Source organism: Ictidomys tridecemlineatus, chromosome 6 (genome assembly GCF_052094955.1).
Source record: "Ictidomys tridecemlineatus isolate mIctTri1 chromosome 6, mIctTri1.hap1, whole genome shotgun sequence".
Classification (NCBI taxonomy): Eukaryota; Metazoa; Chordata; class Mammalia; order Rodentia; family Sciuridae; genus Ictidomys; species Ictidomys tridecemlineatus.
Window position 1 is genome coordinate 190,915,368 of NC_135482.1, and position 25,181 is coordinate 190,940,548.

Consider the following 25,181-nt stretch of genomic DNA (forward strand, 5'->3'; position numbering starts at 1 on the left):
TGAGGGTGGTGTAATGGGTCAGACAAGATCTTATGAGTTAGGTTGCCAGAAGCCTTGGATCCCAGGGAAAAGAGTCCTGACTCTCCCTTTTGGGCAGGAGTCGGGGAAGTAGAGTCAATGTATAACCACAATCATATGGTGGACATACCTGGTTAAAGGGCCAACAATCTGGGGAGCAGGCAACTGTGTGAATATTTCCACCATTTTTCCATATTGCTTTCTGCAGCTCACTTGGAATTTTGTAGACAACCTTATCTAACAGGAGTTGTGTCTCATTTTCCCAGTGTGTCTAATTCATTAATAGGGCTATCATACCTAATATTGAAGGAAAGATTCTTTTAAAAGATAAAACATGATCCAAGAAAATAACCTAAAAATATACCATTCCAGAATTGCCTTATTTTGGGCTGAGGTTGTGGCTCAGCGGCAGAGTACTTCCCTAGCATGTTCAAGGGCGTGGGTTCAATTCTCAGCACCATAAATAAATAAATAAATAAATAAATAAATAAATAAATAAATAAATAAAGGTATTGTGTCCAACAACAACAACAAAAAAAATTTTTTTAAAAAAGAATTGCCTTAATTTTTTACTTCTAGTGTAAATATTGGCATTTGTTGGTTCAAATTTGTTGGTTCAATTTCACATTGTTGCAATAGAGCAAATATCTAACTGAAGTGAGCCAGAAGAAATTGTTGGTTTCCCAGGGCATATAAAAGTTCTATTTATACTATGCTCTAGTCAATTAAGTATGCAATAATGTTATGTCTAAAAATGTACATATTTTAAGACATTGCTGTACATGCTAATGATCATCTAAGCCATTAAGGAGTCATAGGTAGCTGCTGACTGATCATGGTTCCACCAGATCTCTTTGGTGACCAGGTGCATTGTCCAAGAACAGTAATATTTTCAAAAGACTCTTTCCCCGCTGAGCTTTGTAGTTCTCAACAGTGGGCTTAAAAGATTCAGTAAAGTGATGTGCTGTCCTCCACGCTTCATCCTTCCACCCAGCACAGGCTCAGTAGATTTCACATACTCTTAGGGGCCCTTGGATTTTCAGAATAGTGAATAGGCATTGGTGTCAACTGAAGTCACCAGCTTTTAGAACCCCAAGAGAGTCATCTGTCCTTTAAAGTCAAATATTGACTTATCCTTTCTAGCTATGAACCTCCTAGGTGGCATCTTCTTCCAATAGGAGGCTATTTCCTCCATGTTGAAATTCTGTCATTCAATGTGCCCACTTTTGTCGATCACCTTAGCCAGGCCACCTGGATGACCTGCTGCCACTTCCATTCTATCACTTGCTGCTTTACCTGTGCTTGAATGTTATGGAGAAGGCTTCTTTCCTCAAACCTCACAAACCACCTTCTGCTAGCTCCATCCTTCTTCTGCAGTTTCTTCATCTCTCAGCTTCATAGGATCGAAGAGAGTTAGGGGACTGCTCTGGGTTAGGCTTTGGTTTAAGGAGATGTTGTGGCTGTTTGATCTTCTACCCAGACCACTAAAACTCTTTCCACATCAGCAATAATGTTGTGAATGTTTTCTTATCATTTGTGTGTTCTCTGGAGTAGAACTTTCTATTTCCTTGAAGAACTCCTCTGCATTCACAACTTGGTTTACAGTTTGGCACAAGAGCTTAGCTTTCAGCCCTCTTGGCTTTAAACATGCTTTCCTCAACAAAGCTCAACCATTTCTAGATTTTGATGTAAAGTAAGAGACGTGCGACTCTTCCTTCCACTTAAACACTCAGAGGTTATCGTAGGGTTAAAAATTGTCCTAATTACAATACTGTTGTGTCTCATGGGACCGGGAGGTCCAAAGAAATGGAGCAAGATGGAGGAAGAGCTGGTCAATGGAGGAGTCCGGACACATACAATATGTTTCAATTCCATTTGTTGTCTTAAATGGGCATAGTCAGTGGTGTCCCAAAACAGTTCCAATGATGATCAACAAAGATGACTGATGGCAAATCCCCATAACATTAATGTAAAATTGTTTAAAATACTGCAAGAATTACCAAAATGTGACCCTGAGACACAGGCTGAGCACACACTATTGGATAAACAGCACTGATGGCCTTTGCTGCACTCAATTTATAGAAAATACGATATCTGCAAAGTACGACAAAGTGAAACCAAATAAAATGAGAAATGCTCGTGTGATGTTTAGTTTAGATTGTATCAGCAACTGCAGCGTTGTTTATGAAAATACACAAAAGGAGAACTTGCCCAAGATTAGGTGTAAGGCAACCTAGTCAGAGGTCTTGGCAGAGAGGAAAATCAAGTTTTGTGGGGAATTGAGTTAAATTAAATTAGTATTTTTCTTCTTGATTTTTTTTACTACCATTTACAAAGAAACCACTAACATTTCATTCAGTTTGTCAATCAGAACATCCAGACTTTCCTTGACTTTTACACATACATTTAAAAAAGCTGAAAATAGCTTTATATGTATGCTCTCATAACAGAATTACAAACATTAAATGGAAAATAAACTGAAACCAATCTGAAGCTAAATATGCATAAACACTTTTCTCATAATACACACAGATTAGCCACTTAAATACAAGTATTTCCCTTTTAACAGCATTATTTCTCTTATGCAAATGTGAGGAGGGCTGTGGTAAAATTTTTATAGTTGATTACCGTCAGTCAAGAATATCCAAAAAATGTCTCGCAATTAAATACATTAGATCTTAAAAAATGACTAATATGAAAAAAACATGTGTATTTTCTCACACAAATAATTTTACCTCCTTCAAGTGAAATGTGAAATGACACCTTAAGGATATGAGCTTTGATGCATATGTATCACCACAAGTTGAAATGAAAGTTTCACTAAAATAATCATTAAGAAGGTATAGTTGTTCTTTAAAATCTTAAAAATCACTGATCAAGTAAATAATTTTTCAAATAGTAATAATCTTAAAGTAAATTTTATAATGCAATAATAAGTTCCCCTTAGAATCTTGCATAAAATTTTTAGTTTTATTATCTACTCATAATTTATATTTTATCTATTTTTTTTGAAGATAAAATGACAGTCAACAGTGATTTTTGAGGGCTCTATTTCAGGAATTGCTTACACTTCACTCAGTGACAGAGTGGAAGCAATTTCATGTTGGCAGAATGACAGTAATAATAATTGTAGGCATGAGATAAAGACATTCTCAGGTTTCCCAAAGGAGTGAATTGAATTGAAAATCTGAAAACAAGGAAAGAAAAAGAGATTTCTGACCAAAAGGCTCCAGATTTTCTATCCTACAGGCTTGTTACTTTGTTAATTGGAATATTACATAAGAAAGGTTATTTCAGCTCTCTTGAAAACTCGTTAGACTTCATGCAACTTCACAAACCAGAAAATTTTGTGAATTACTCAGTAGCATGTCAGCAAAATGAGAACTACTAAAAACACAGGCATCTCCCACCTACAGAAACCAGCTCCTTCTCCGGAATAAAATGCAGGCCATCTCCCCTGACCACAGCCTCACTGGCTGTGCTTTTGCCTTCTCTTCCTTAAACACCCCCCTTCCCCACTGGAATTTAACCTAATTGGTTTCTTCAGTGGTGCTGGGGCTGATGGAGGGGGGTAGCAAGAACACACAGGATGGTCTCAGTGTATATAATATTGACCTTAAAATTCAGGTTCTCCTTGGAGAGTGACATAAGTAATGTCTATGTCTCAGGAGAGCCAGAGTGACCATCTCTGAATTTATTCCATCAATGTCTTTAGCCTTGGTCCAATCTTTTCTAGAGATACACAGTTCAGTCCAAGTTCAAGGATTTCAAAACTGTTTAGGAAACTCTGAGTTTATTCAGTGGGGAACAAAATCAGCATTAGAAGGGAATTCTGTGGGGAGGCAGAAGGGTTGAGAGAGGCAAATTCTGGCAGGTGGATTTTCCATACTTAAAGAATTTTTGCCCATGCAATGTAGTGGACATGACTTTGAATTCCATCCTGCTTTTTCCATTGTGTCTCTTGACAAATTCCTCATTCTTCTTAGCTCTTGAAGTTTTCAACTCTAAACTGAAGAAGTTGAAACATTTGGTCTACCATGTCCTCTATGTTCTTCCTGGACAGCAGGACTAGAATTTAGGTTAAAAATAAATAAGAAACATACGTAGTGTTGATGAAGTTGATGAAGAAGTGGAGATCTTTATAAAGAGACTATAGTTTCATTTTCATATACCTGCAATTGGTGGAGTCTCTGATTTAAGGCCTTTCAAAACTCTTAGATATCTTCCACTGACATTTGAAATCTGCACCAACCCTCTCTTCCTCTCTAAGATGTTAAAATTAAGTCTAACTTCTCTCTTTTTTTTTCTCTGAATCAAAAGTGTTCTCAATCTTGGGAACAGGTATAGTATAGCATTGAATTTAACAAACTCGTGTAAGGGAATCCATGCTTCTTTTGATTAAGGAGACCATGAGGAGGTTCATGATTAAAAGTGTGTAGACAAACACATGACAACTACCTAGTGCTGGGGTAACCAAGCTTCTTTTGAAAATTCCACGTTATACTCCATGAGATGAATGAAATAGATGTTTCTACCTTTTTAGGAAAGTGCTAGCTCTTGCCTCAAATCTACCAAGTTAGTGAAGAATCTCAAGGCTTCACTGTAGAAGACACCTCTATTTTATAGACTGTGTGTGTAAAAAGCAGAAGTCCTCTTACCTCAGGCTGAATGAACCCAATGAAAATTAAAGCCTCGTGAAGGCTCTGAGGCACTTACTAGTTACAAAACCAAAACAAACAAAACAAGACAAAACAAACCTTCAATTGAGTACATGAAGTATAAAAATTGAGAGGAAAACTTCCCGGAAACAAAAATCATGATTGTAATATGGTCTGCCTTCCATTTGGGGGAGTGGTAGAAACATCCAGAATGTGGTAGAAAATCTATTTACACAAGGAGATGGAACTCTCATCTTTCTTAGGACTTCCAAATGGTATAGACAGAATAATCTAAATTTAACTTTTCATTTTGAGAGGCAACCATTTAATGACTCTCGAAAGACGTCACGTTTTAAAACAATCAGGGAAATGAATGAATCATGTTTAATACACACTAGCTTATATCATTTTACCCTTTCATTAACCCTTTTAGACACGCTGCACATTTTAACTCTATACCTCTGAGTGAATTGAGTCATAGAGAGACATACAGGCTCAATGATAGGGAAAGCAAAACAAAATAACAATTTGAACACAAGAATAACTGGACATATGAGCACAATTAGAGCATAATACTGGATACTCCAATTCAGTTCTCTCCATTGGACTTTCTATTGAAAAAAATATCAAGCTCCCAAAACCTAGAAAAATGTTATGTCATAGTTGAATTTCAGAAAGTAAAAAAGGAGGAAGTCAAAGGAGTGACTTTCAAGAGGGACATTTCTTCAATAAGAATGAAATTTATAATTGTCCCAAGTTTTAGGAAGGGCTGGTGAATCCAGGAACCAGGGGTGACTTTTCCAGGCACTGGATAGAGAAATGAAGGAAAAAGAGGCAGACATATCCAGGCAGGCTGCTCAAGGCTGGGGTAGGAACCAGATTCTTAAATGTTTCAGTGAAATGGCAAAAATATAGGGGAGGAGAGAGCAGAGGTGTTTGTCGATGTGGCAGAATGTTGAGCAATTGATGAACCTGAGTGAAGGGCGTACAGGTGTAATTTTCACGATTATTACAAATCTGCTGCAGGTTTGAGTATATATAAGAATAAAAAATATGAGAAAAATCACTTTAAGATTTTAAAAAAAGGAACTCACAGAAAGATCTTATGAATATTAATAGTCTCTTTACTTTGCAAAGCAACCTAAAAAAAGGAAATAAATTTTTGAATAAATGAAAAAGTTCAAATTATTGGACTTGCATTTTTTTCTTCTGCCTTCTTTCTCCTCTTTTTACAACTTCTGACCTCCCTTCTTTTCCTTCCTCCTTCAGTTCTTCTTATTTTGAATTAAGGCTCCTTTATAGTGCTGATTATTTGAATTCATCATGTGCTATCAGTTCTAATTTTTTCTGTCTCTGTGTAGGGTAAAACATATTTTCTCTGTGTACTTTGAACAAACTGCAGCTTCGAATAGTTCTCAGTTCTGCAGGATTGTGAGGGACAGAATCACCAGGAGCAATCTGAAACCCAAATGTTTACAAACAATGAAATCTGCTATTTCTTATAGCAGAGTCAGGAGTCCAGCTCTACCTCTAACTCTCCAACTCACTGTGTGACTCTGGAAATGCATTCAGCTCCTGCAGGATATCTTAAATCATGAAAGGAAGCCATGGGATAATGTGGTCATCAAAGCTCCAACACCTGTAGGTTATTCTAAATCAAATGTATAAGTTAGAATTTGGTACCAATCAGGTTCCCTAATGGAGAAAGCAAACAAATCATACGGCTACGAGAAACAAGCCTGGAAAGGCAGAAGAGGACGTTGGGGGAGGAAGGGCCAGGGAATCCATGGTCAAAGGCAACAGGAGTAAAATAAATCTTAACTCAAATTTATGGGGCTTTTAAACTCTCCAAAGCTGAGATGATAGTGTGACCCATCTTCACCCAAACTGAAATGTTAAAAGTCACAAGGATGGCTTTTCTCTTCCACATATTTTATTTTCAATTTTCCAACAAAAAGAGAGTCCCATATTTTTCAGTCTTTTTTTCCCACGTGGTTTTGAGTTTCTGAGCTGCATAATGTACTCCATATCACTTGTTGGGGTAGAGAGTTGAATAAGACATGTACTATGGGTTGAACTCTGTACCCCAAAAGATGTCGAACTCCTAACTCTTCGTGCTTATGGATGAATGACCAGTGTGACGTTATTGGAAATAGAGTCTATAAAGAGGTAATTAAAATGAGTTCTTAGAGTAGCATGTAATGTAATACTACTGGTGTCCTTATAAAAAGGAGAAAAGTAGTCACAGAGATGGACACACACACACAGAGAGAGAGAATGTCCTGTTAATAGCAGAGCATGGTGCTATACTTCCACCAAGGGAAGGACACCAAAGATGGCCACCAAGTCCTTTAGGAGATTGGCTTGGGACAGACCTCGGGGGGAGTCCTCAGAGGGAACCAACACTGACTTAGGTATAAAGGAAACTGGATCTGAGACTTCTGACCTGCAGAACCAGGAGACCATGCATTCCTGTCTTTTAAGCCATCCTGTCTGTGGGGCTTTGTTAGGGCAGCCCTGGCCATCAGATACATGTCACTTCAATTTAATCAGCATATAATCTAGACAAGGAGAAAATGTAAAATTACCGAGAGACATGATATTATAATTGCATGAAGAGAGATCTACAGCATGGCAGATCAGCAGAGGGAGATCTCAGTCTCTGCTTCTGCCTTCTCCTCCTCCCCTTCCTTCTTCAGGTCCTCCTCCTCCTCCTCCTCCTCCTCCTCCTCATCATCATCATCATCAGGACTAACATTTGATGAGCCCTTGCTAAGTGTCAGGCAAGGCTCTCAGTACCTTGCACATTTAACCCACTCAACATTCACAACTTTAAACCCTCACTTAAAACAAAAGAAAACTGGGACAGAGAACAGTTCAGAAACTTAATTGATCACACAGCTTGTAGATGGTGGGACAAATTCAGCCAGGTAATGTGAACCTATGTCCACTGCTTCCCAGGGCTATGCTCTGCTTTTCTCAGTTATTCTGCCAGACTAGGACAGATTTTTTTTTCCCCAGAAGACAATAAAAAGCAAAAGTAAAATGACATTTATGCCCTGGAGATGTCTGTATTTTACTAAACTAATTATATCACAGGCCAGTTTCTGTATGTATCAATCTCGCTACAATTTTGAGATGTCTGACACCACAATATGTAAGTCATCAAAGAAACGCTGAAGTGAAGGAAACTCGGGTCTATGGATTTTTACCCTAGCTACGTTCCTCGAATCCTTTCAATAGACATTAATAGATGCCAATTCTAATTCCTAATTATCAAGCATGATGATGCTGCCAATTGTAGATTCTTCAGAAAACCTATTCATAATGAATAATTTGTGAGTAATGTTACTTTATCCTCTAGTTGAAGGGGAAAAAACAACCCCAAGTTATGTCCTGACAAAGGTCAGTGAAAAGACAATGTTAAGACAGAAATACCCTTTGGATATGTAGCTAGCTGTCTCGTCATAATCCTTGAGCATGGATTATGGGGCCCATGATAATAAACATCTATTCTTCCAAGAGTACATGATAGATGCCTTGTTTAATGCATAATCATTTAAATATTTTAGATGCCAGAGAGCTTAGAGTATAACATATCAAGTTCTCGATTATATTCATATGAAACTGACAACTCCGTTTAGGTCACCATTTAAATATCAGTAACTGAAGCAAAATCCACCAAAACTAATGCATGTAAAATTAATGATTTTTGTAAGAAAATTATAATTTCTTTGAGAGGGCCTTAAAGAGTTAGGCTGAGACTTAGAAGATGTTATTTATTCAGAATATCCAGGACTAATAGCCACTCTGGTCCTGCTATGTTAGAGTCCTGTGATCTCCCAGTCACACGCAGGGAACAGGCGACCTGGGGCACTGAGACCAAAATAATTATGGGAGGTGTGAGGGCACCCGGCCTTGGCCCCTGTTGCCAAGATGATATTTCTATCACCATAGTGTCCACTTCCCTTATCCTCTGGGAAGTGTCTATCTTCCTGGACTCTTTGGAAGTGGCAAAGGAAGGAAGGGACAACCACCTAAACGGGGAAGTTCAGTTTTCTTCTCCAGGGAAAGCAATAATGATCAACACATCTGCTGAATTAATACATTTATACTTTAACCTCCCCCCCCCACAACATCATGGTCCTCCCAACTATGTACTCTGGGGACTAAAAATTATCGATTTATGCTCAAGCTCATTGTACGTACTTTAATCCCTCATTAAATGGTTTCTCCATTGATTTTATTTTAAACTCAGCAAGTGACTTCAAAGGGGTGACCTACATTGATGGATTGATTTGTAATTTAGTCTCAAACCTCTCTGCCCAACTGAAATATCCCCAAGTACATTTAGAATCACTGTTAGATCAGATGAACTCTGTTATTAAACTTTTCTATGTTGCACTACCACCGAGATGCATTCCTAATGCAAGCAAATAAAATTTCAGAAATTATTATACTTAGCTCTATTAGCAGATATCTTTAAAACATTTAAATTATGTGAGCTCTGTTTCGAACAATGATCTATTTGAATGTAATCTTTATTTGAGATGATAAAAGGCACGTCTATGCACTCTCACATAAGTATCAATGTCTATTACGGTTATAATATTGGTTTTCCCAACATTTCTGAGAGTGACCCTGGAGTAGACAGGAGAACAGGAAGAGCATCCACTCACTCCCTGTTAGACCAGAGTTTCTTCATTGAGATCTCTGTGGAAAAGAAGTACCAGAGGAAGGAAAATATAGTGCTGCTGGCACCATGCCCACCGGGCCAACTGCACAGCTGTTGAAATTCCGACTTGCTCTTCTTGTGGATACGACAGGCATGGCAATGTTTGCTGACCTAATGTAATTAATTGCTACCGTCCTGCCAGAACATAATCACAATGTCTGGAGATTAAACAAAACATAATTGAGTACTTCATCTATTCCTAGGAAAGCATTTCAAATGTCATCATCATGTTATAAAAAAGTCCATTCAGAATTCTCAAGGTCACTCAGAAGTCCAAATGCTTAAATTAGAGCTTGGTAACATTGTCAGGGCTCATTTGGTCTTTTTGCACATTTTTTAGATGAAATTATTTATTATCTAATTATTTACAAATTTTAATTTAAGTGATAAATTAAAAAATAAAAGTTATAGTATTCATGCGATATCATGCACCATTTAAATATGTCTGTATTTTGTGATGCTTAATTCAGTCTAAATATATCTATCGATTTGAGTGTTTTTCCTTTTTTTGTAGTGAAAACATTCAAAATTCTTTCTGCTAGTTTTTTTGAAATAGTACACAAACCTCTATTGTGATCCTCCTGTGTGACACCAGGTAAGAATGTCTTGCATCTATCTAACTGTAACATATCTTTACTTACCCCAGCCTCTGGGGAATACCTTTGGACTCTGAATCCCTAGAAGAACAACTTTTTATGATTCCATGCATGAGTGAGATCAGGTGAGACTCATCTTTCTTATACTTTCTTTCTTGCCTGGCTCATTTCACTTAACATAATCATATCCAGTTTCCTCCATGGTGTCACAAATGACAGGATTTCATTGTTTCTATGACAGAATAGTATTCCACTCTCTATATGCACCACATTTTCTTTTTTATTCAGCAGTTAGTGATCATTTTGGTTGCTCCCACTTCTTGGTTATTGTGAATAATGGTGCAACAAATATTGCAGTGTAGATGTTTCCTCGACTGATTTCACTTTCTTGTAAATATGAACACTGTAGTGAGATTGATGAATCATGTGATAGCTGTATTTCAATTTTTGAGAAATCACAGATTTATTTTCACAATGGATATACTAATTTATATTCCCACCAACAGTGTACAAGGGCTCCCTTTTTGCCATATCCTCATCACACTTGTTATCTTTTGATTTTTTTATAATAGCCATTCTTACTGGAGGAAGGCAATATTGCATTATGATTTTGATTTCCATTTTCTTGATGATTTGTGGAGTTGAGCATTTTTTCATATACCTGTTGGCAACTTGGATATTTTCTTTGGAGAAATGTCTAGTACATTTCCTCTTTTTAAAAATTGAATTATCTGTATTTTTGTTATGCAGATATCTTTTTTAATTCCTCATGTATTCTGAATATCAACACATTGTGATATGTATATCTTGCAAGTATTTTTCCCATTCTTTAAGTATGTCTGCATTCTGACAGTTGTTTTCCTTTGATGTTCAGAATCTTTTTAGTCTATTTTTTTTCTTTTGTTTCCTGTGTTTTTGAGATCTTGTCCACTTGTTCCACAGTCCTGAATTGTTCCCCCATGTTTTCTTCTAGTTTCACAGTTTCAGGTGTTCATTTAAGCCTTTAATCCATTTTGTGTTGAATTTGTAACTGGTGAGAGATGGGAGTCTATTTCATTGTTCAGCATGTGGATTTGCAATTTTCTTAGCACATCTATTTCAAAGACCATCTTTTCTTCAATGCATGTTATTAGTAACTTTGTTAAAAATCAGTTACTCTTAGATGCATTAGATACTATTGTCTGTCTTATTGATTTATGTGTCTGTTTTTATGCCAATTCCATACTGTTTTGATTACTACCAGTTAATAGCATATTTTGAAATCAGGTAGTATAGTGTTTCTGCTTTGGTTTTTGTGCTAAAAAATGCTTTGACAATTTGGGGTTTTCGTTGGTCCTATACAAATTTTCAGATTGCTTTTTCTAGTTCTGTAGGAATGCTGTTAATTTTCACATGGATTGCATTGAGTTTGTAGATCCTTTTGGGCAATATGGACAAGTAACAACATTGATTGTTCCAACTCATGAACGTGTATGTCTACTTTTAGCACCCACTTCAACTCCTTTCATCAATGTTTTATAGACTTCCTTGTAGAGATCTTTCAACTATTTGGTTAAATTTACTTCTAGGTATTTTTTTTCCCAATATCATTGGGAAATGTGATTACTTTCTTGATTTCTATCTCAGATAATTTGCTTTTGGCATATAAAAATGGTACTGATATTTGCATGTTGATTTTGTGTCCTATGTCTTTGCTAAAGTCATTTATTAGTGATAATACTGTTTGTTGTTTTTTTGGGGGGTGGAATCTTTGGGGTTTTTTAGACATAAGATCATGTTATCTTCAAGTAGTGAGAATTTGACTTACTTTGTTTTCATTTGTATTATCTGTACTTCTTTTTTCTTGCCTGATTGCTTTGGCTAGGACTTCCAGTACTGTGTTGAATAAAATGATGAATGTGGGCATTCCTTGTCTTGCTCTAGATCTTATTGAGAAATCTTTCAGCTTTTCCCAGTTAGGATTATGTTAGCTGATGGCTAAATATATATGGCCTTTCTTATATAAGTTGAGGTATGTTACTTGTATACTTGTCAACATTTTCATTGTGTAAGGATGTTGAATTTTATCAAATGCCTTTCCTGACTCTATTGAGGTGATTGTATATTTTTAGTCTTTCATTCTGTTGATGTGATATATTATACTTATTTTGTGTTCTGAGGAGGGCATTTCCTTCCCATTATACCTGTTCACCTATCAATCCCTCTCTGTAGTCTGTCTAAAAACTGAACTATAAACCTTTGCTTTTGAAGAATTACTAATAGCAAGAGTTGTAATTTATAGCCTTACACACAATAGCCCTAAATACGAATTTTACTTTCATGGTATTACAAAATGAGAATAAGAAAAAAAAAATACCTGCATGTATATATCAGTCAGAATACCAAATCTTAAGTGTGTACCCTCTCATTATGTGGGGAAAAATGTTGATTATGTTTTAGTAGTTTATAAAAATGTTATAAACAAGTAACACACACACATAGACAAAGACATAGACAAGTAACATAAAGTAAAATAATTCTGCTTTTCTCTAAGGGGAATGTAACAGCACTTAACAAATCAACTAAAGTGAAATTAATAATTATAATTCACTAACACATTAAATATGACTCTGGGACTTACTTTATATATTTTCAGAACTTAAACATTATGTTCCTTCCTCTTCACCTTGCATGCTTAGCATCACTGCTCCAAATGTAGAATCACCTCAAGTCAATAATAATGCAATTTACCACCTTTTACAAAGTCAAAAATCAATTTAAAACACTGGGGTCTTGCAGATAAAATGCTGACATCACAGAAAATACAATTAGGTGTTGATCAGAATGGTTCATATTCTACTGTTGTATTAATTACTATACACAAATCATTTTCCAACTATGCAATGTTTCAATGGACCCTTGGGTGAGTCTCTCGTAAAGACAGTGATTGGAATAACTGATAATTAACAATAAGTGCTGCAATGTGCACATTTGGTAGTTTTCCTGATCACTGTTAGGAACAGAATATTTAATGAAGTTAGTGTTCATGAAAATTCAAACATATTTTGGTCCTAATGGTAAATGGTTTAATAAATCTGAGGAATTTCTTGTTGACACTAAGGACTGACCATCAAACACAAAATAAAATCAGAACTAGCTTTTGTGCCTCAGAAAACCAATGTGTGATGGAACATCCTGTATGTTTAAGCTGTTTTGCTGATGTGGTCTCCTTTCTTTTTTGATTGTGTTGTTATTGCATAAATGGCGCATAAAAATTAATATGAACTTTGTCTTCGTTCAAATTACTTTAAGGTATTTGATTCTTTTAGAGAAACACAGAGGAACTAATGCCCAAGGTAATTCTTCTATCTGCCCATTTAAATGTGCAAGTGTTCTTTGTAATGCAATTTTAAATTAAATAAAGCCTCAGTGCTATTTCTCCTGGGTATATATTTTGCTTTGCTAACTCTATCAAACAGTCTTCCAAATGACTCAAACTGCATTAGAAAAGTAGCTAAATCATTTATGGCACCTGTGGAACAATTTCTTAATAATTTCCTCCTTTATTTTAATATTATATTTCACATTAGATTTTATTTCTCCATGGAAATTAAGAGAATGCCTCATATTTAGTCCCCAGGTAAAAACTGTCTAGAAAACTTTTAAACATTTAAAAGTTGATTTTTCCATTATAAATTTTGCTATAAATATAGTTTTCTAATTGATACTAAAATAAAAGCAATGCAAGGGTTAGAGGAGTGGCTTCCAGTGAGCAGTAGGCTATTATCTAACCTGCAGTATCAATTCATTACCATATACCAAGACAGAATTTTTTCACAACCAATAATTCTTAATGCAAAAAATAATTTTCCATTACTTCTACATTTTTCATTGATTCTATTGGTAACAAAATATGATTGTAGGATAGCAAGATAAATGCTAAATGGTAATACTTAAATAATTAAAAATGTGGTAGATGCTACAACTTCTTCCAGAGTTACAAGTTATTACCACCGTTTTACCATTTGGCACAATGGCAAAATGAATATGAGCATAAATCTCAATTATAGAGAGAATGCTTGTAAATGAATTTGCATCTTTGCAATATGAGCATTTTATGTGGCTTCTAATAAAAATGGTTGTTTCTCATACTATAAAGCAAATGCAGCTTTCTAGGGAATGTATCATGTTCTACTTTGGTTCTTTATTACTTATAAGTAAGATACACACATTGATTTCTTCAAAACTGTATCTCAATTACAGCCCAGAAAACCCATATTCTTAAACCATAAGAGTAGGATCACTTACCATAGGAAGTTTGCTGCGATGGACATCTCTTGTGCACTAAAGTTTAGGCAGTAGATACAGTACTATAATGAGCCCATAGTTGAAAGACAGATGAGTTCATTGGAGAAGTTTACTTTAATAGGGATTCATTAAAGCTCAACCCTTTGTCACTGTGCTCTCAGAAAGGGCATGCATAGTTTATTCTATAATACCAGTAAGTGCTTCTCGTATGACATAAACCAATATTCAACATTTATCAGGTTGGTGCCATTAGGCACTAGATGTACCAGCTTAAAAGTAAAGTAGAATAATGTTTCTTATTTGCTCACGCAACTATTTCTGCTAAATAATGTCTGAAAGCCAGAATTAATGATCAAATAAAGTATCCCTATCTTCTCAGAGAACAAAAATGTCATGATTCTTAAAGCCTCCCAAGAATATCTTGTTCCCATCCAGTTTCTGTGGCTATTGGAACAGCAAATAGCAACCAATTATGATGTCTGTGCTTGGGTTGGGGCATTCCTAATAACATGTGACTCATCTCTTCATTTAATTCAGTGGTCAGACCTTAAAGCTAATATCTAACTCCAGATAGCGCTGTTATAAGGTCTAATATGTTCTGCTCAGAAGTGCATTGTGTACCTTTCCGTGGAAATTGCATTCCAAATGGAATGGGTTATCTTAGGACCAAAACCCAACATTCAGTGAAACTCTTAACTAGCTCAGAGCACAATGGCCCCTTCTGTATCATAAAGAAGTCATTCAAAGTTAAAAATGCAATGAGAATGGAGTTTCCATCTATAGAAATTCTGGATTCCTCTGGCCAAGCATAGTCTTATTCATCATTATTTCTTTAGGTTTACCAGGTGCTGGATCAATATTGTTTAGTAGGTAATACTACCACGGCAGTGTAGTCAACCGAAAAAATGGGATAAAAAATTATTGAGTCTATATCAAGAATAAGGAGAAAAACAGCTAATCCCTGTTCAGAGCCCAGTTCTCAGGTAGCACTCACATAAGCCCATTATCAAAAGTAGAGAGAAAAAGCAATTCTGAAATTAAAACAATCAGAAGGAAAACTTTCTAAACTCAACTTAGGTAGATTGTCTTCTGCAGTTTCTGTCATGAGGGCTCCAACTTTTGCAAACACATGTTAAAGAAACACAGCTCTACAGAATTTAGTAGCTATTGGCGTTTTTGAAAAATTAATGCTAACGTTGATTTATCACTGTATGGTATATTTGTTTTCTTAGCATTTATGCAGTTTTTATAAGTATTCATGCTGTAGAGAAGGAAAACAAAGAAAACTCATTCTCACATTTATTTTCATCTATCATTTTAGTCTTTAAAGCTCCTCACATATAAAAATCACTTTCACCATCTACTACCTACCATGTTCCCTTCACTGGTGAAGACAAACATGTTTTTGAACATTTTGATCATCCCAACTTTTGTTATTTGTATTACATTATTTTATAAAGTTTTCACCCCAGGCCCAAAATTAGGGTAAAAACGTACACTGTGGTGAGTTTTATGTTTTTTCTTTCCTTTGACACTAAAAGGAAATATAAAAGCCAAGTATCTGTGCCATTTTATTACATTATAATAAAATAGCATTATAATTATTAATGTCTTTTGCTTTAAAATGTTTACATTTAAGTGTTGGTAACATGTACCAAATCAGGGTTTGTTTATTATTTTTGCCCCAAGTTTCTTTCATAAAGTAAAGAGAAGACCATTTACCTCATTAGAGAAAATAAGGTCAAGGGGCTTGGGATGTGGCTCAAGTGGTAGCGTGCTCACCTGGCATACATGAGGCACTGGGTTCGACCCTCAGCACCACATAAAAAATAAAATATATTGTGTTCACCTAAAAAACTAAAAAATAAACATTTAAAAAAATTTTAAAAAAAGAGAATAAGGCCATGTTCAAATGTAGATATTGGATATCAAGAAAGCAATGTGCAAATAAGTGCTTTTTGTGATTCTAGCTTAGAAAATAAATAGATTTCTCCTTTGCTAACACTTTTTCAGTGAAAAAAAGAGGTAAGTTATATGCACAATAAATGTGAATATGACAGCTATCAAAATCTAAGTTAATAAAATTTGCTGTGAAAGTTTATTCTACCTTAACAATGAACAATCAAGAACTATAGGTCAAATGCTTCCTACTTGGCCATCACAATTGAGGGACCGGACTGATAGGAAATGGACAAACCCATTCATGGAATCATAGATCCTGGGAGGAGACCCAGCTTGTACAATGTATCTCGTCAAGATATTCTTGAAATGCCTTTTTTGTTGTTGTTGTTAGATCTTTAGGGTTTTTCTTTTAAGGTCATAGTTTTCACTTATTTTCCAATCTTTAGCAGATATAGCACACTAGCTCTCAGTGGAAGGTGTACACTTAATGCTGAATGAGCAAGTAAAGGAACTAATTACTGATACCAAGAGCATGAATTTTCAGCCTATATTTATAAGTAATTATAACCTTTTTAAGTGAGTAAAAATAGTTTCCCACATATTTCTTGCAGAACCTTTGTGATATGTGTTTTAACTGCTAAACTGACATTATGGTTCTGGATATAGGTAAGAAATTTTACAACGATGGGCCCACATGGTCAACCATCTCTTGATTCACAGAAAGGAAGCTTTGAGGTCATCTTCTCATTGGGCCACACACCTGGGACCTGCTAATCACCCAGAAAAGGAGGGAGGCGAGAGCCTGTTCTCCCCAAGCAGGGACTCACATGGGAAGTCTGCACATAAATATAAACAAAATTAACTCTCAGAGGAAATTAAGGATTAGAGAAAACAATTGACTAGTTAGAGATACATTGACTTGTATTAGCGTTTTCTAAAATCTCAAAAGCATTAACTTCTGAAGCAGCTCAGGCTTGTTGACGCTGATAACCTGCTCTGATGGGATGCTCTCATCTGGAAGTGCACCTTTCAATCCATCAGGTGCCAGTCGTGGGGATTGACTGTCTTAGGCAGAGTTTTCCCCTGAGCTTTACAAGGTATAGACAGCACGATTTGTTCAGGGTTCCTAACCAGCCATTATCGGTTTGAAATTTAATGTCTTATGCTGTTTCTTATTTTTTCTTAGCTTATTTTCTCAAGTCTCAGCATACTTCTTGTCTTTCCCTGTTTGGTCTTGGTGCTCCTAGACATATTTCTTGTCCTGTTCTTCCTACAGGTGGAGTGGGGAGGTCACAGACAGAACTTTTCTCCATGTACTCCATGAGCTTTCTCCCAGGACAGCTCATTTGGTCAAGGGGAAAGGTGAGCATAGTTTGGGTTCACATCTTTCTGCTCACTTCCAGGGGCTTGAACCTCATCATGCCTTTATAATCCATCACAATCATTATCACATCAGCAGCAGCAGCAGCAGCAATGGGAAATATAAAAGCAAGTCATCCCAGAATTGTGGTTTGTGAAGCCATGATGCAGACCTGTGTCTATTAGGATGCCTCTTTGGGCACCACGCTAGAAATGCTTGGGCTACATATCCAAAGTTGTGGTTCTTAAAGCATGCTGGACTCACTGAATTGGAACCTTGGAGTCCAGTGGGACAGTGTTCTTGGCTCTGGATATTTCCAAGGCAATCTGAGCTCACTTGACATAGGATGACATTTGTGGACCATGGTGCATAGATCTGAAGATCTGATGTTCCCTTTACATCTTATTAGCATGATTTTAATAAAGGCACAAGTTCTGAATTAAGGCCATCTAGTTTTCTACTCCATTATCCAAAATTGCTTCTATCAATTCTAGGTATTTAAGAATCTGGGCGAGGCGGATCCAAGATGGCAGGCTAGAGGGACGCAGCATTCTGTGTTTCTCAGAGACCTGTGATTCAAGTAGTGGTAATACTGCTTCACTGGGAGCGATAGATGCCCCACACCTCACAGCTGCTCCCAGGAAGGAATCATGGCCGCTGTGCTGCCTGGTGCTCCAGGCCTTAGCGTCAGAGCAAGACCCCCAACTACTCACCCACACAGGGCTCTTGGCCATCCACCTGCGCAGGAATCCCTGATGCCAATCCTACACAGGACACCTGGCTGCTACCCATGTTCAGGAACTCTGGCCGCCACTCCCGTGTGGATCCCCATCTACTAATATGGGGTTGCCCCAGTCGTGTCTATTTTGGGACTCTGCAGCCACTGCTATAGTCCCCTATACAAGGCAGCCTGCCTATACCTGGAGACATGGCACAGGCTCAGGAGATAGCTGACAGCTCCAACACTGCATCTCTGAACACAACACCCAATGCCATTCCCCCATCTGACCCCATCTTACTCCCCATCACTAAAAGCAGCCACCTCCATCTTGGGTTACCTACAGGGCCATCTTTAGTTGGGACAACTCCCAGTTTGGAACACCAGCTGGTCAGGTACCTAAAATCCCCGGCTCTCCATGGCAGCTACAGTGACTGCCCAGTACAAAACAGCACTCCAAGATAGGTGGGCAGCCCCCAGAGCTCAACCCACAAGACCTCCAAAGAAAAAGGTCCCCAAATATGAAGTAGAAAGGAGAGGGTGAATGAGATACAATTTAGAGACTGATTTAGAGACCAGAATCAAGTAAAATATATTATAATATTTTTGCAACAAGTAGGATTACTTAATAAGGTTCTTTTTAATATCTAAACTTACCACAGTAATGCCATTGACCCCATTTCTTTGTCTCACAAGCAGGAGGAAAAGGCAATCAATTGCCATCTGTCATGGAACAGTTCTATGTGTACACCTTCCTAAGATGACCCTTGTCCTTGATCTCTTCTTCAGGGAAAATGGGCTTCACCATCATGCGGTGGGACTATAACCAACTTCCATGGGATTATGACTCACTGGGTCTCCTGGGGGGCAAGCTAAGCAGGCCCCAAATTGAAGGCAATGTCTTCCTCCATCCAATGTCCTCTTTCTGGTGAAAGCGTCACAGATGACTTCCTTCAATTAATGACTGAGTGAACCCCATACTCAGGCAGCCATGGAATTATTTCCAAAATTCTCCAGAAAACCCCTTCACATAGCTCTCATCCTTTCCAACCCTTGACGCAGAGTGGAAGATGAAGCAAGGTTACCCTGTGTGCTCAGTGTCCACCTTTATAAAATAAGAAGCCACTGTCACCATGCCACATTGAAGGCCTGTGCTCCACCTGAGGCTTTCTCTCCAGCCCCACTGACCCCGATCTTACCTCCTTGCTCTAGAGTTACCATCATCTCCCCCTGGACCATTCCAGAAGCTGTGTGGTGGTTGATTGATGGAAAATAAACCCTAGAGTCACCAGAGGGAGCTGGGAGGGCAACACTCAGTCAAACAAGCTTTCTGGGCTTCACACCAGATCGCTGAACTGAAGCATCTAGAGGTTAATCCAAGGGACATGCCTTTTCCCTGGCCTTCCAAGAGCTTCTGATGAGCCCCCAAGTTTGCAAAACTCTGCAGTGCATTTTCTTGGTTCATTTCAAAAATCTTCATGAAAAGGGAACAGTTTTCTTATACACTTGTGCCAACTGCTTAAGGGACTCAGATGGGATAGTAACTTCAGGAGACCACCAGGACATCCTGGCACCTGAGTAATAGCAACACTGAACAGTGCCATTAGGAATAATATTCTTATAAAGGCCAGGCTGACATAAAGGAATAGTGAATCTTTATGCAATTTTTGTGAATTTTTTACCTCATCATTCAGAAAAATCAATCAGACCAAAGCTTGAATTTTGAAACTCAAAATTAATAAAGCATTTAATGAAAAATCTATAATCTTACAGATGAGGAGGCAGAACCAGGGAGATTGAGTCCTTGTAACGCAGGCAATGGCTGAGAATCCAACCAGTTCTGAAGAAAGCGCATCTGAAACAGCTGCTCTTCATTGCTGCCTAGATGATGAATGACAGTTTTCTTTCATTCCTAGTCTTTCTTTCTTTTTTTTTTTTATTAATTTTTATTGTTGGTTGTTCCTAGTCTTTCTTTAGTATTTGGAATTTCCATTCCAAACCTTGGCTTTCTATCGGGACTTTCTTGATCTTTCAAAATCACAGGTTGTTTGGAAAGAAAACAAAAAAACAAAATATAACAAAACATAAAATCCTTTTTATGTTCCTCTCAACACCATGCACAGTTTGCAATTGGTTTAAAATAGACTTTCTTTTTCTTTTTTTGGTACCAGGATATGAACCCAGAGGCACTCAAACACTGAGACACATCCCCAGCTCTTTTTTAATATTTTATTTAGATAAAGGGTCTCTCTAAGTGCTTAGGGCCTTGCTAAGTTGCTGAGTCTGGTTTTGAACTTGTGATCCTCCTGCCTCAGCCTCCTGAGCAGCTGGGATTATAAGCATGCACGCATGCACGGCTGCACCCAGCTAGACTCCCTTTTTTAACACATTATTTTAAACTGTCTCATTTTGAAACAAAGTAGTTTTTTGTTGGTGTCTGTTCTGTGACCTTGAAGTTTGCATTATATCTTCAAGCAAATGGTTTGTATAGGACATTATGTTTCTTGAGACACATATCAAGGAACCTATTACAATCATTTTGACCACAAAAGAAATAACTATTGTCATATATGAGAAAACATTCTGCAGGGAACAAGAGCCTTCAGCAATAGAAACACAATTATTGACATCTCAGTCAAGATAACATTTTTTGTTCCCCTATGGTGGAATTATCTGACACGTTGAGTATCTTTATTTGTACAGTAAGGGATTATGAGAGTAACTTTCTGAAATATGAATAGAAAAATATACACCCAGAGTTGCCTTATAGTGGGATTTTCATTTAACAGATTTACCTTAATGACCTATTATATTACCTACATTCTAAATCTATAGACCCTTGATAAAACTGGTCCCATTAGACACCAGCATGCATCACACAAACAAGATAATTTCTTTTTAAAGTGGCCAACAGCTCAAAACAGATGACTTCATTTCCCATACTGTCTTCATTAACATTTTTTCTTTAAATCTGAGCTTGACTAGGGCTGTCATTTAAAAAAAAAAGAAAGAAAAAAAAGTCACTTGATTCAAAGCTTCTTAATTGGCTTTTAAAATGTAAAGGTTAGATAGTAAATGTAAAAAATTCAAGAATATGAAATACTCATTAAATATGATCAATCTTTTCCCTAACAAATATAATATTCTGTAATTTTATTTATCCCTTAAAAATTTCCAAAGGAACATTGTATTTTAGGTTATACTGCATAATAATTGTCCCGAAATGAGGCTTATTTCCTAGGTAACGATTCCCTAAAGGTTTTAATCACATCATCTCATGTTGGTAGCTTCTTGTTAGAATAGGTGCCAGACCATCTTATGAAAAAATGTCTGGCACACAGAAGCAGTAGAGTAACAGAGTTAAAACTGCAAACTATAGAGTCAGACTAACTAGGCTCAAATCCTGTCTTTTCCAACGACTACCTGCATGACTTCAGGAAGATTCTTAAACTTTTTTTGCACGTTGGTGTGTTCATTTTAATGATACTTGATTTTAAAAAAAAAAAAAAGGTTGTTGGGAGAATTAAATGAGCTGATTCATTCCTGGAACAGCGCAGACAGAGTGGACAAAGGTTGCCACCATTACTAATACAAAAGTCATCCTCAAGAATCATTATCATACAGCAGTTGCTATGTCATGCTCTGCATTATTATTTTAGTAGGCTCTTCATAACTAATTATGAATAAATAATTATAGAAAAAACATTCTTTGCCTTGAAGTGTCTGAAGTTTAAATCCCCTTACGTTGAAGTAAGACAGAACATGAAGATGTAGTATAGACTTGAAAGTGCCTTTCATTTTTGTCCAACCCTTTTCCCACAAGATGACTGAGGATTATAGGGCCTGGCCCAAGCAGAGATCTCTTAGGGTGGAGCTGGGCAAATAGAGCATCTCTGGCCAGACCCAGGCTTCAGAGAAAAGTCAAGGATAGGAAGAGGAGAAACCAAGATCTGTAAGTCAGAGAATCAGGCAAACATAGAGGAAGCCCAGAAGTCTAGTGTCTGGAGAACCATCGGAAGACAACAAACGCATCAGTGAGAAGTCTGACAGGATCGCTAGGACCTAGGTATCCTGTGAAGTGCTGTTGCCCAGGGCTTCGTCATGAGACCTGGTTCCTGGGCATGGAAGCCATATGAACATGCTGGGGACGGGACTGGGCAGTGGGCACCTTTCTCATTTCCCTTCTCACTGCACTGCATAGACTGCACTGGACTTAACCAGAATTTTAGTATGGGTTAGGACACACTCAAGAAGATAGACCCAGTTTTAAAGAAGACTGGATTCTATTTACAACCTCATGGCAAAAGATGAAAACCTCTTGCTCAGTAGTGGAAAGATAAAGGTGAGTTCTGCCTGACATGGACGTCCCTACCAGAGCACAGCCCTGGGGTAGGCACCAACAGAGGGAGGGAAGTAGGGGCCGCTGCGTCTGGTCATTTCAGACTTCTCAAAGGTTACTTTGGGGGAAAATAAAGAAACAAAAATAACAGAAGAAATGTCAAATCAATAAAGCTGACTTGTGTCTGAAATGAGTCATCCTCAAGAAAAGGATCTTCATTTGTACTGGCTTTTCTCTAAATGGGTACAGGAAAGTAGCAGGATCCTGCTCAGAGTCCCGGGTGGTCATCTTGTCTGGCAGCACACACTGCGCACCAGGTGAGACCCAGTTCTGTGTACAGGCAGCAGGTGCTTCCTTCAGGGAATTCAGGTAAGAGCTGAGAGCAAGGACGGCCTGTGCAGCTCTAGGCTCCCCATGAAGGGAAGCCACCGCGCCCACCCATTGCCCTTCCAGAGGTTTCCCCAGATTCACTGAGGAAAATACGTCCGATGTCACAGAAGGACCCAGAGAAGAATTCTGTTTAACAACTCTTCCCCTCTCTCCACACACCTCCCTTCATATATACACAGATATAAGTATATAGATTATAAATATAAATTGTTAACATATAACATGTTTAGGTGTAGTTTTTTGTTAGGAAATAATGTTTAACAAAAACAGACTTTAAAACCATTGGTATAAAAATAAAGTGCATGTAAACTCAAATAAGAGCATATTTAAAGAGATATAAGACTTTATCAGGATCTAATCAACGAATTTGAAAAGAAGCTTCTTTGCATAAGTTTACATTGCTTGAACCTGTGGCAGAAATGAATTGTGATGGCATTGTAATGTATGGACATAAAGTATCTGAATGTAGTTATTTGTTAATATTCCAGTAGATGCTATATTGCTGGAAAACTGCTCAACTTCTAACAAATACTATCACAAAGAAACAGGGAGACTTAACAGAAATACCCATCTCAATGTTAGAAATAGCTTTTTTTCTCAGTAAAATATTTACACAATTCGCATTCTCATTTTTAAACAAACACTATAGGACTTTTCTATGCACAAGATGAGTATCTGTGGGTTCCACAAACAAGATCAAAAGTATTCAAAAATAAGTATCTATATTGAACATATACATTCTTTCTCTCATTATTATTCCCTAAGTAATGCCAAGTAATAACTTTATTATTTCACATTGTATTAGGTACTATAACCAATCTAGAAATGATTTAAAGCATAATATAGGATTTGCAAGATTATTTATGATTCTATGCCATTTCATACAAAATAACTGGTACCCACAGATTTGGGTACCCATAGGCTATCCTGGAACCAGTCTCCTACAGATACGAGGACAGTAGGACACTCTACTTTTCTTTTCCCCTTTTTTAGAATTTTCATTCCTTCTTTTTTTAAAAAAAAATTTTATTAGAATCTATATTTAAGGGAAAACATATACTATATGCTGACCTAAAAACTATGCCTCATTGAAATAGAGACTGAAATGGTGATTACCAGTGGAGGAGGGAAGGGGAAAGGGAAGATGTGGATCACAGGGTAGAAATTTTCAGTTAGACCTCAGGATAAGTTCTGGTGATCTATTGTACTGCAAGATGACCACAGTTAATATGAATCATATGCCTCAATATTACTGAAAAAAATAACCGTTTAACATTCTCACTATAAAAAAAATATGTTGTTGAGTTTGTAAGTATATGAATCGACATGATTTCCTCTTCTACGATGTATTTATGGATCAAAACATCACAATGTAGCCTGTAAATATTTATAATTATTATGTCAATTAAAAATAAATTAATACAAAAGAAAATGCATGGAAAGAACTTAAAAATTTTTGCAAGAAAATCCATAAGACAAGTGCATTTTTGAAAATATGGCAAACAGTCACTTCAATATCTAAAATTATTCTTCCTCTCGATATACTCATTACCAAACACTGATAAATAATGAGGAAACAGCTCCGATAGCCTTCTAATGAAATTTAAATACTAAAGCAGAAATGGCAGAACCCATAGAATTTTCTGGATTTTGTTGCTGCTGCTGCTTTTGCAGAATGATTGGCAGTATCTTTGGCATGCTACTTACTGATGGGTAGAGGTAACCTTCTCCGTTCATGGCTATATACAACCCTGTCTTCACACCCTGGATGGCAACGACACGCAGTCCCACTGGGATGAGGTTGAACAGTGCTGGAAAGATAAACATCCATCATGAGTGGGCAGGAAGAGGGGAAGCAACCCACAACTCTTATCTTGCTCATTTACTTAAGAAATATCTTTATTGCTACTATCTGAGATGTTCCAATTAAGTAACTTTTATTTCCGTTTATAACGAAGAAGACTCTGCTGTGGGTAAAATTAGCGCTGCAGCTCCAATTTGTAAGTCTTCCTAGCATTCTTGCCTGCAGCATTCTGAAGAACTGGTGGGATAATGGGCAGAACTGAGCCTGTAATTATGGTTCCAGTATCACAACATCTGACACCATTGGATTCCAAAAGACATCAGCTGTGAAGAGTCTCAGAAGGCCGGATTTCAAAAGTCCAGGTTGAACGGTTA

General features: G+C 37.2%; 1 protein-coding gene across 5 annotated transcripts in view; it reads right to left on the reverse strand.

Moving 5' to 3' along the window:
* Fgf14 (fibroblast growth factor 14) overlaps window positions 1-25,181 on the reverse strand; it is a 635,314-nt gene that overhangs the window by 141,132 nt on the left and 469,001 nt on the right. For all 5 annotated transcript variants that reach the window (XM_005317008.4, XM_078016307.1, XM_078016306.1 and 2 more), the window contains exon 3: window positions 24,711-24,814. In XM_005317008.4, the coding sequence (XP_005317065.1) occupies window positions 24,711-24,814 (104 nt within the window). The remainder of the gene's footprint in view (window positions 1-24,710; window positions 24,815-25,181) is intronic.